Source organism: Nerophis ophidion, linkage group LG01 (assembly GCF_033978795.1).
Source record: "Nerophis ophidion isolate RoL-2023_Sa linkage group LG01, RoL_Noph_v1.0, whole genome shotgun sequence".
In the NCBI taxonomy this organism is placed as follows: domain Eukaryota; kingdom Metazoa; phylum Chordata; class Actinopteri; order Syngnathiformes; family Syngnathidae; genus Nerophis; species Nerophis ophidion.
The window spans coordinates 58,726,409-58,739,088 of NC_084611.1; the positions used below are offsets into that span (position 1 = coordinate 58,726,409).

The window sequence follows — 12,680 nt, forward strand, 5'->3', positions numbered from 1 at the left end:
TTCCGCGCACACTCTCTAATGCAAGGGTGTCAAACTTATTTTTGCTCAGGGACCGCATAAAGGAAAATCTATTCCCACGAGGGCCGAACTGGTACAATCATTGCATAATAATTTAGAAATAAAGACAACTTCAAAATTGTTTTGTTTTTTTGTCTAATTCTGGCCAAAATACAACAAGCACATACGCTTGTTCTATTTTGAATATGCTTCTAAATGACACTACTGTATTTTTTAGTTTACCGTAATTTTGTGTATTGTGTAATTTATGGACATTTCTGGAATTTTTTCAGCAAATAAAGAGTCTCCAGTTTCAAGAAAAGTTTTGTTCCATAATAAAATTGTATAGTCTGCAGTACGTGCTTATTATGAAATTCTCTTTATTTACATACTTTGTTTCTGTGTGCTTTCTGTCCTAGTTGGAAGAATTTAACCAGAAGAACAAGCCTCACACCATTCCAAAATCGTGACACACAAGTAAGCCACTAATGCCCTAGTGTCACGTTTGAAACAACAATGGGCCTTATCATCTTTTGATTGAGAAATATGTGACATTTATTAGTTGATTTACAACATATTGAGTGCAAACAGGAGAGGCACTCTTAGATCTGCATCCACACGACAGCAACTTTGTGAAGTTGAACTCTGGGCAATATTATTTTGATTACTCTTCATTATAGTGATATAATATACAGTCAACCATAAAAGCATTCATACCCATGGCAAATTGTGACTAATAGTTCGATTGAATAAGTTCATCATGTCTTATTTATATACTTTTTAAAATGTTCTCTTCTTCAGACAATATCAATCAATCAACATTTATTTATACAGCTCTTAATCACAAGTGTCTCAAAGGGCTGCACAAGCCACAACAAGATCCTAAATCAGTGCAAGAAAAACTCCACCCAATGTGCACAATGGGAAACCTTGGAGGTGACCGGAGATGTGGGGACCCCCTGGGCGACCGGTGAAACTGATATTGACTGAATATAGTTAATAATGTGAGATATTTTGGGTATTCTATTTATTATATCAAAAATATTGTCTGACAACAAAAACATTTGATAAGTAAATAAAAGCTGAGACATATTTTTTTCATAATGATAACTCTTTTACATCATCTGACACCCATGCAAAAAGAAGAAAAATACTTGCTAGTTGAATGAAAGTGACTCTAAAGATTATTAATAAAATTCCACTTTTCTTATCTGTTGGCACCTGTTATTGTGTTGTCATGTAGCTTTACACTAATTCAAACAAACTACATTATTAATATATGTATATGTATATGTGTATATATTGGTTTTGTTCTGATACCAATATTTTGGTACCGGTACCAAAATGTATTTAGATACTTTTCAAAATAAAGTGGACCACAAAAAATGGCATTGTTGGCTTTATTTTAACAAAAATTGTCACGGTACATTAAACATATGTTTCAGTTTGCAATGTTGTCCTTGAATAAAATAGTGATTATACAAGACAACTTATATTTTAGTAGTAAGTGTTAGGTCTGGGAGAAAATGAGGACTCAGGTGCAGAAGCATGACAATTGACTCAGACTTTATTCAGTTAGTTATCTTTGCTATCTGTAGGACAGAGTGATCTAAACAAAGTGGCTACAAAATTTATCTATGATATATTTGAGGAACAAAGAAAATGGAGCAGTGGGCATAAGCGCAATTCTCCAAGATGGCGGCGCCCGGAAGCTCCTGGTAGAAATGGAACATTTGGCAAAAATACTTGACAATTCTGCAAATTTCATGGCTGGCTTACAGCGTGGACACTCCGTGATCACTTACGACCGCCAGACAATTCTGGATGTGGATAGATCGGGCCGTTTTGGACTGAAAGATGCGTGTTTATTGGACCTACTAGCTAGCATGGGAATACTTTGCCGGCTACATCCAGCGGCCTGTGAAGCAGCGGAGTACCAGCGGAGGCCGTCTACGGAACAGACGCAAACGGTGTGATCGGAAGCAGAAACGCGAATGCCGAGCGAGGCTAACAACAAAGCAAGAGGCTAATCCCCACAGAACACGGCTTCATTCCATCCTGAGGCCGGGTTTAAAAGGAAGACAAGAGCCTACTGGTCTAGGTAAGGTGTCAGTTAAGTTAGAACAAGTTTTTTCTGCTATGACTGTTTCAGAGTTAGGCACGCGTCCTACTGAGGTGGCAAATTATGATGCGTTCAGTTTATTAAAGCACCAAGCAAACAATCGGAACATGCGTTCTACTGAGGTGGCAAATTATGATGCGTTCAGTTTATCAAAGCACCAAGCAAACAATCGGAAAATTCCCGTCATCAATTCCTAGATATGGTCGTAATTATTTTAAGTGCACTATGCATAATAAACACATTTACTATTGCTACTATGGATAATTTGATTAAAAAATCCTTAAAACAGCCACTACCTATAATATAGGTTTTTTAAACATAAGATCATTGTCGCCCAAAACGTTATTAGTTAATGAGGTCATCAGAGACAACAATCCTAACGTCATAGGTCTCAGCGAAACCTGGCTTAAACCAGACAACTTTTTTGCGCTAACTGAGTCATCTCCTCCTAACTATACGTATGCACATATTGCCCGTCCCCTTAAAAGGGGTGGGGGGGTCGTACTAATATACAACGAAAACTTTAACCTTAGTCCTAACCTAAATGATAAATATAAATCTTTTGAGGTGCTTACTATGAGGTCTGTCACACCGCTGCCTCTATACCTGGCTGTTATCTACGGCCCCCCAGGGCCCTATTTGGACTTCATCAATGAATTCTCAGAGTTCGTTGCTGATCTAGTGATGCACACTGAAAATATAATTATAATGGGGGACTTTAATATCCATATGAATACCCCATCGGACCCACCGTGCGTGGCGCTCCAGACTATAATTGATAGCTGTGGTCTTACACAAATAATAAATGAACCCATGCATTACAATGGTAATACGATAGACCTGGTGCTTGTCAGGGGTATCACCGTTTCCAAAGTTATGATACTCCCGTATACTAAAGTAATGTCCGATTATTACCTTATAAAATTTGAGGTTCAGACTCATGTTCGGCAAACTAATAATAATACTAACTGCTATAGCAGCCGCAACATTAATGCTGCCACAACGACAACTTTTGCTGACCTACTGCCCTCGGTAATGGCACCATTCCCAAAGTATGTGGGCTCTATTGATAACCTCAATAACAACTTTAACGACGCCCTGCGCAAAACCATTGATAGTATAACACCGCTGAAGTTAAAAAAGGCTCCAAAAAGGCGTACCCTATGTTTTACAGAAGAAACTAGAGCTCTGAAATTATCATGTAGAAAGCTGGAACGCAAATGACACACGACCAAACTTGAGGTGCACCATCAAGCATGGAGTGATAGTTTAATAACTTATAAACGCATGCTTACCTTAGCTAAAGCTAAATATTACTCAAATCTCATCCACCTAAAAAAAACGGTCCTATTTTTGTTTAGTACGGTAGCATCGCTAACCCAACAAGGGACTCCTTCCAGTAGCTCCACCCAGTCAGCAGATGACTTTATGAAATTCTTTAATAACAAAATTTTGAAGTCATTAGAAAGGAGATCAAAGACAATGCGTCCCAGCTACAACTGGGTTCTATTAACACAGATACGACTGTATATACAGCGGATACTGCCCTCCAAAATAGTTTCTCTCGTTTTGAGGAAATAACATTAGAAGAATTGTTACGTGTAAATGGAATAAAACAAACATGTTTACTTGACCCACTTCCTGGGAAACTTATCAAGGAGCTCTTTGTATTATTAGGTCCATCAGTGCTAAATATTTTAAACTTATCACTTTCCTCTGGCCCTGTTCCCCTAGCATTCAAAAAAGCGGTTAGTCATCCTCTCCTTAAAAGACCTAACCTCGATCCTGACCTCAAGGTAAACTACCGACCGGTGTCTCACCTTCCCTTTATTTAAAAAATCCTCAAAAAAATTGTTGCAGAGCAGCTAAATGAACACTTAGCGTCCAACAAGCTACGTGAAACCGTTCAATCCGGTTTCAGGGCAAATCCCTCTACGGAGACAGCCCTCGCAAAAATGACTAATGATCTATTGCTAACGATGCATTCTAATGCGTCATCTATATTGCTGCTCCTCGATCTTAGCGCTGCTTTCGATACCGTCGATCATAATATTATATAAGAGCGTATCAAAACACGAATTGGTATGTCAGACTTAGCCCTGTCTTGGTTTAAAGGCCTACTGAAACCCACTACTACCGACCACGCAGTCTGAAAGTTTATATATCAATGATGAAATATTTACATTGCAACACATGCTAATATGGCCTTTTTAGTTTACTAAATTGCAATTTTAAATGTTCCGCGATTTTCTTGTTGAAAACGTCGCAGAATGATAAAGCATACGCGTGACGTCACTGACTGTATGAAAAATATTAGCTCAGCACCAGTTACGGCTAAAAGGCGTTTGCTTTAATGGCATAATTACACAGTACTTTGGACATCTGTGTTGCTGAATCTTTTGCAATTTGTCCATTTAATAATGGAGACTTTAAAGAACAATGCTGTTGGTGGGAAGTGGTGGATTGCAGCTGTCTTTAGCACTGTTTGTTGTGAAGCTTTAACACAAAGGGGTCAAGCGAACATGTTTCTCTACGTCAACCAGCATGTTTTTGGATGGGGAAATTGTGATATATATCTTACCGGAGAAATCATTGGATTATTCGTCGTCCTGCAGCAGCTGTGTAAAAGGCAGCTGTGAGCTTGGCAGTTGTGAGCTCGAGGTATATCTTTGCAATCTTTAAAATCTCCCTAAAACACTATTAAAACAATAAGCAGATAAGAGATCTTCCAGAATTATCCTAGTAAATGTGTCTAATTACATCTGAAACGCTCACACTGCCGCCGCCGTCGCATTTTTTTTTCTTCTTTCTAGTCCTTCTCTATCAATATCCTAATTCACAAATCTTTCATCCTCGCTCAAATTAATGGGGAAATTGTCGCTTTCTCGGTCCGATTTGCTCTTACTGCTGGTGGCTCCCATTAAAAACAATGTGAATATGTGTGGAGCCCTGCATCTCGTGACGTCACCCGTACATACTTCTGGTAAAGGAAGGGCTTTTCTATCAGCGACCAAAAGTTGCGAACTTTATCGTCGATGTTCTCTACTAAATCCTTTCCGCAAAAATATGGCAATATCGCAAAATGATCAAGTATGACATAAAATGGACCTACTATTCCCGTTTAAATAAGAAAATCTCATTTCAGTAGGCCTTTAACTCTTGTCTCCCATAACAATGTGACCTCGGACTATGTTAAGGTAACATGTGGAGTTCCCCAGGGTTCGGTTCTTTGCCCGGCACTCTTCAGCATCTACATGCTGCCGCTAGGTGACATCATACGCAAATACGGTGTTAGCTTTCACTGTTATGCTGATGACACCCAACTCTACATGCCCCTCAAGCTGATTGTAGTCAGTTGGAGGCGTGTCTTAATGAAATTAAACAATGGATGTCCGCTAACTTTTTGCAACTCAACGCCAAAAAAACGGAAATGCTTATAATCCGTCCTGCTAGACACCGACCTCTATTTAATAATACAACTTTAACATTTGACAACCAAATCATAAAACAAGGTGACTCTGTAAAAAATCTGGGTATTATCTTCGACCCAACTCTCTCCTTTGAGTCACACATTAAAAGCGTTACTAAAACGGCCTTCTTTCATCTCCGTAATATCGCTAAAATTCGCTCCATTCTGTCCACTAAAGACGCTGAGATCATTATCCATGCGTTTGTTACGTCTCGTCTCGATTACTGTAACGTATTATTTTCGGGTCTCCCCATGTCTAGCATTAAAAGATTACAGTTGGTACAAAATGCGGCAGCTAGACTTTTGACAAGAACAAGAAAGTTTGATCATATTACGCCTGTACTGGCTCACCTGCACTGGCTTCCTGTGCACTTAAGATGTGACTTTAAGGTTTTACTACTTACGTATAAAATACTACACGGTCTAGCTCCAGCCTATCTTGCCGATTGTATTGTACCGTATGTCCCGGCAAGAAATCTGCGTTCAAAAGACTCCGGCTTATTAGTGATTCCTAGAGCTCAAAAAAAGTCTGCGGGCTATAGAGCATTTTCCGTTCGGGCTCCAGTACTCTGGAATGCCCTCCCGGTAACAGTTCGAGATGCTACCTCAGTAGAAGCATTTAAGTCTCATCTTAAAACTCATCTGTATACTCTAGCCTTTAAATAGACCTCCTTTTTAGACCAGTTGATCTGCCGCTTCTTTTCTTTTCTTTCTCCTATGTCCCCCCCTCCCTTGTGGAGGGGGTCCGGTCCGATGACCATGGATGAAGTACTGACTGTCCAGAGTCGAGACCCAGGATGGACCGCTCGTCGGGACCCAGGATGGACCGCTCGCCTGTATCGGTTGGGGACATCTCTACGCTGCTGATCCGCTTGAGATGGTTTCCTGTGGACGGGACTCTCACTGCTGTCTTGGAGCCACTATGGATTGAACTTTCACAGTATCATGTTAGACCCGCTCGACATCCATTGCTTTCGGTCCCCTAGAGGGGGGGGGTTGCCCACATCTGAGGTCCTCTCCAAGGTTTCTCATAGTCAGCATTGTCACTGGCGTCCCACTGAATGTGAATTCTCCCTGCCCACTGGGTGTGAGTTTTCCTTGCCCTTTTGTGGGTTCTTCCGAGGATGTTGTAGTCGTAATGATTTGTGCAGTCCTTTGAGACATTTGTGATTTGGGGCTATATAAATAAACATTGATTGATTGATTAAATAGACCCCCTTTTAGACCAGTTGATCTGCCGTTTCTTTTCTTTTTCTCCTCTGTCCCACTCTCCCTTGTGGAGGGGGTCCGGTCCCATTGCCATGGATGAAGTACTGGCTGTCCAGAGTCGGGACACAGGATGGACCGCTCGTCCAGAGTCAGGACCCAGGATGGACCGCTCGCCTGTGTATCGGATGGGGACATCTCTGCGCTGCTGATCTGCCTCCGCTTGGGAGGGTTTCCTGTTAACTTCAGTGTGAACGGGACTCTCACTGCTGTGTTGGATCCGCTTTGGACTAGACTCTCTCGGCTGTGTTGGATCCAGTATGGATTGAACTTTCACTGTATTATGTTAGACCCGCTCGACATCCATTGTTTTCGGTCCCACATATGCGGTCCTCTCCAAGGTTTCTCATAGTCATCATTGTCACCGACGTCCCACTGTGGGCCCTACCGAGGATGTCGTAGTGGTTTGTGTTGTGGTTTGTGCAGCCCTTTGAGACACTAGTGATTTAGGGCTATATAAATAATCATTGATTGATTGATTGATTGATAAGGCAAAAAAACTGAAAATCACTCCATAAAGAGGAAACAGGCAATAGCAAAAATTCTATACGGGTCTAATAACAAAAAAAACAACAATCTACGGTTATCTACAAAAAGGAAAATCAATCATGCAAAGGAGTCGAGAAGCCAGCAAACTAAAAGCGCTCCAGAAGGAGGAAAAAGGAAGACAAGGGACTATGAAATAGATACAAAAGACTAGACTGAAAAACTATCAACAGAAAATCACTCTCTCAGAGGAAACAAAGAAATCAATAAATAAAGCGAGACAATACTTATCAAACGTGGTACAAGGCTGGAGGTACGTAGCGAGACGATACACTCTGGCAACAAGACAGGGGAAGACGAGGACTATATACACATGAGGAAGGGTGACACAGGTGGGCACAATCAGGCAATCAGGAGAGACATCAGACCAGTGACACTGGAGGAAAGGCAAGTGGCCTGAAACGAGAGGAGGATTAGAATTTTCAAAATAAAACAGGAAGTTTGCCAGACAACCCCAAAACAGGACTTCCCTCACCACTGTGTGACAGTAAGTAAGCAAACAAAGGCTCTTATTTTAGTCTAATGACATACGCAGTAACAGATTGTGTCATTTGTCATTCTATTATCTGGGGTTGCATGGCGTAGTGGGTAGAGCTACTGTGCCAGAAACCTGAGGGTTGCAGGTTCGCTTCCCACCTATTGACATCCAAATCGCTGCCGTTGTGTCCTTGGGCAGGACACTTCACCCTTGCCCCCGGTGCCGCTCACACCAGTAAATGAATGATGAATGAATGATTGGTGGTGGTCGGAGGGGCCGTAGGCGCAAACTGGCAGCCACGCTTCCGTCAGTCTACCCCAGGGCAGCTGTGGCTACAGATGTAGCTTACCACCACCAGGTGTGAATGAATAATGGGTTCCCACTTCTCTGTGAGCGCTTTGAGTATCTAACAATACAAAAGCGTGGTATAAATCTACGTCCCAAGAGCGAGCTTATGTAGCCGAGGATCGGACCGCCAAGTGCCCTGCCTTCGGCTGCCGCCCAGCTCACATTGCACCCGACCTCTATGGCCCCTGCTATGGGTGGTGAGCCCATTGGAGGGGGGACCCACGTTGCCTCTTCGGGCTGTGCCCGGCCGGGCCCCATGGGTACAGGCCCGGCCACCAGGCGCTCGCCATCGTGCCCCACCTCCGGGCCTGGCTCCAGAGGGGGACCCCGGTGACCCGCGTCCGGGCGAGGGAAATCTGGGTCCTTTGTTTTTACTTTTCATAGAGGTTTTCGAGCTGCTCTTTGTCTGGTCCCTCACCTAGGACCAGTTTGCCTTGGGAGACCCTACCAGGGGGCTTAAAGCCCCCAGACAACATAGCTCCTAGGATCATTGGGACACGCAAACTCCTCTACCACGGTAAGGTGGCAGCTCAGAGAGGAGAAGGGTGGAGTGCCATCTCCGGGTTGGGGAGGAGACCCTGCCCCAAGTGGAGGAGTTCAAGTACCTAGGAGTCTTGTTCACGAGTGGGGGAAGAGTGGATCGTGAGATCGACAGGCGGATCGGTGCGGCGTCTTCAGTAATGCGGACGTTGTACCGATCCGTTGTGGTGAAGAAGGAGCTGAGCCGGAAGGCAAAGCTTTCAATTTACCGGTCGATCTACGTTCCCATCCTCACCTATGGTCATGAGCTTTGGGTCATGACCGAAAGGATAAGATCACGGGTACAAGCGGCCGAAATGAGTTTCCTCCGCCGTGTGGCGGGGCTCTCCCTTAGAGATAGGGTGAGAAGCTCTGTCATCCGGGAGGAACTCAAAGTAAATCCGCTGCTCCTCCACATCGAGAGGAGCCAGATGAGGTGGTTCGGGCATCTGGTCAGGATGCCACCCGAACGCCTGCCGAGGGAGGTGTTTAGGGCACGTCCAACCGGTAGGAGGCCACGGGGAAGACCCAGGACACGTTGGGAAGACTATGTCTCCCGGCTGGCCTGGGAACGCCTCGGGATCCCCCGGGAAGAGCTAGACGAAGTGGCTGGGGAGAGGGAAGTCTGGGCTTCCCTGCTTAGGCTGCTGCCCCCGCGACCCGACCTCGGATAAGCGGAAGAAGATGGATGGATGGATATAAATCTAATCCATTATTATTAATTTGTCAAAATTATTAAGTACAAGTGGTAGATAATCAATTATTATTCTACTTGTTCATTTACTCGTAATATCTGCTTACTTTCTCTTTTAATATGTTTATCTAACCTTCTGTTAAAATGTAATAATCAATTATTCTTCTGTTGTTTGGATGATACCACAAATTTGGGTTTCAATCCGATACTAAGTCGTTACAGGATCTTACATTGGTGTCCAGGCACATATTTCCTGAGTTCATAAACCTTCCATTTAAAAAAAAAAAAAAATGAAAGATGTGATGCCTAAAAATATTGATGTAATCAAAGTAGTGTCGACTAGATACGCTCCTGTTCTTGGTATCATTACAGTGGATGTTAGGTGTAGATTCTCCCATGGCGTTTTTTTACATTTTGACGACGGTGAGCTTTAGTGTGTAGTGAAGCATGTTTGGCTATTCCTCGTCCTGCAGGGATGATACTTGTAAGAAATTTACTTCATTTGTCGCCATGGAGGTGAAGATTAGTCATTTAGAAGTAGCTAAAACACTGCCGACTGCGGCTGGAATTTAGCTGCTAGCTAGCTAGCCATATTTTAAAGCACCTCTTCCTAAGGGGGTTCCAGTGTTATAACTTCACCTTTATCTTTAGTTCTTAAGCCAAAATGCGTCCATTCTCGCTTTTCTGTCTACACACTGTGTGTACTTGTAAGTAGTCTGTGCGCTGCCGAACATGCTCCTCTGCTAGTAAAACCAGCAACGTTGGGGGAAGGGGATTGAAGTTGGGGGTTGGTGTGGTCCGGTACTTTTCAGAGGTAGTATAGTATAGTACCGAATACGATTCATTAGTATCGCGGTACTATACTAATACCGGTATACTGTACATATATACAGTGGGGCAAAAAAGTATTTAGTCAGCCACCGATTGTGCAAGTTCTCCCACTTAAAATGATGACAGAGGTCTGTAATTTTCATCATAGGTACACTTCAACTGTGAGAGACAGAATGTGAAAAAAAATCCAGGAATTCACATTGTAGGAATTTTAAAGAATTTATTTGTCAATTGTGGTGGAAAATAAGTATTTGGTCACTTCAAACAAGGAAGATCTCTGGCTCTCACAGACATGTAACTTCTTCTTTAAGAAGCTCTTCTGTCCTTCACTCGTTACCTGTATTGATGGAACCTGTTTGAACTCGTTATCTGTATAAAAGACACCTGTCCACAGCCTCAAACAGTCAGACTCCAAACTCCACTATGGCCAAGACCAAAGAGCTGCCGAAGGATACCAGGAAAAGAATTGTAGACCTGCACCAGACTGGGAAGAGTGAATCTACAATAGGCAAGCAGCTTGGTGTGAACAAATCAACTGTGGGAGCAATTATCAGAAAATGGAAGACATGCAAGACCACTGATAATCTCCCTTGATCTGGGGCTCCACCCAAGATCTCATCCCGTGGGGTCAAAATGATCATGAAAATGGTGAGCAAAAATCCCACAACCACACGGGGGGACCTGGTGAATGACCTGCAGAGAGCTGGGACCAAAGTAACAAAGTTTACCATCAGTAACACACTATGCCGACAGGGAATCAAATCCTGCAGTGCCAGACGTGTCTCCCTGCTTAAGCCAGTGCATGTCCAGACTCATCTGAAGTTTGCTAGAGGGGACATGGATGATACAGCTTAGGTTTGGGAGAATGTCATGTGGTCAGATGAAACAAAAATAGAACTTTTTTGTATAAACTCAGCTTGTCGTGTTTGGAGGCAGAAGAATACTGAGTTGCATCCCAAAAACACCATACCTACTGTGAAGCATGAGGGTGGAAACATCATGCTTTGGGGTTGTTTTTCTGCTAAGGGGACAGGACGACTGATCCATGTTAAGGAAAGAATGAATGAGGCCATGTATTGTGAGATTTTGAGCCAAAACCTCGTTCCATCAGTGAGAGCTTTGAAGATGAAACGTGGCTGGGTCTTCCAGCATGACAATGATTCCAAACACACCGCCAGGGCAACGAAGGAGTGGCTCCGTAAGAAGTATTTGAAAGTCCTGGAGTGGCCTAGCCAATCTCCAGACTTCAACCCCATAGAAAATCTGTGGAGGGAGTTGAAAGTCCGTGTTGCTCGGCGACAGCCCCAAAACATCACTGCTCTCGAGAAGATCTGCATAAAGGAATGAGACAAAATACCAGCTACTGTGTGTGCAAACCTGGTAAAGATTATAGTATTCATTTGACCTCTGTTATTGCCAACAAAGGTTATATTACAAAGTATTGAGTTGAATATTTGTTATTGATCAAATACTTATTTTCCACCATAATTTACAAATAAATTATTTAAAATTCCTACAATGTGAATTCCTAGATTTTTTTTCACATTCTGTCTCTCACTGTTGAAATGTATATATATACAGTGAAGAAAATAAGTATTTGAACACCCTGCTATTTTGCTAGTTCTCCCACTTAGAAATCATGGACGGGTCTGAAATTTTCACGGTAGGTGCATGTCCACTGTATGAGAGATAACCTAAAAAGTACAAATCCAGAAATCGCAATCTATGATTTTTTAACAATTTATTTGTGTGATAAAGCTGAAAATAAGTATTTCAACACCAACATTAATATTTGGTAGAGTAGCCTTTGTTTGCAATTACAGAGGTCAAACGTTTCCTGTAGTTCTTCACCAGGTTTGCACAGCAGGAGGGATTTTCGCTTGTTCCTCCACACAGATCTTCTCTAGATCAGTCAGGTTTCTGGGCTGTCGCTGAGTAACACAGACTTTCAGTTCCCTCCAAAGATTTTCAATTGGATTTAGGTCTGGAGACTGGCGAGGCCACTCAGGAACCTTGATATGGTTCTTACGAAGCCACTTCTTGGTTTTCCTGGCTGTGGGCGGTGGGTCATTGTTATGTTGGAAGATCCAGCCACGACTCTTCTTCAATGATCTGACTGAGGGAAGGAGGTTTTTGGCCAAAATCTCACAATACATGGCTGCAGTCATCTTCTCCTTAATACAGTACAGTCGCCCTGTCCCATGAGAAGAAAAACACCCCCAAAGCATGATGCTACCACCCTCATGCTTTACAATAGGGATGGTATGCATCATTCTTCTTCCTCCAAACACGCATGGTTGAATTCTGACCAAAAAGGTAAATTATGGTCTCATCTGTCCACAAAATTTTCTCCCATGACTCCTCTGGATCATCCAAATGGTCATTGGCAAACTTAAGACGGGCCTTAACA

The 12,680-nt window shown here is 42.8% G+C and overlaps 1 protein-coding gene across 2 annotated transcripts in view; it reads left to right on the top strand.

Moving 5' to 3' along the window:
* LOC133557619 (uncharacterized) overlaps window positions 1-9,370 on the top strand; it is a 65,869-nt gene extending 56,499 nt beyond the window's left edge. For both annotated transcript variants that reach the window (XM_061908259.1, XM_061908250.1), the window contains exon 5: window positions 417-9,370. In XM_061908259.1, the coding sequence (XP_061764243.1) occupies window positions 417-467 (51 nt within the window). In that variant the 3' untranslated portion in view covers window positions 468-9,370. The remainder of the gene's footprint in view (window positions 1-416) is intronic.
* The last annotated feature ends 3,310 nt before the right edge of the window (window positions 9,371-12,680 follow it).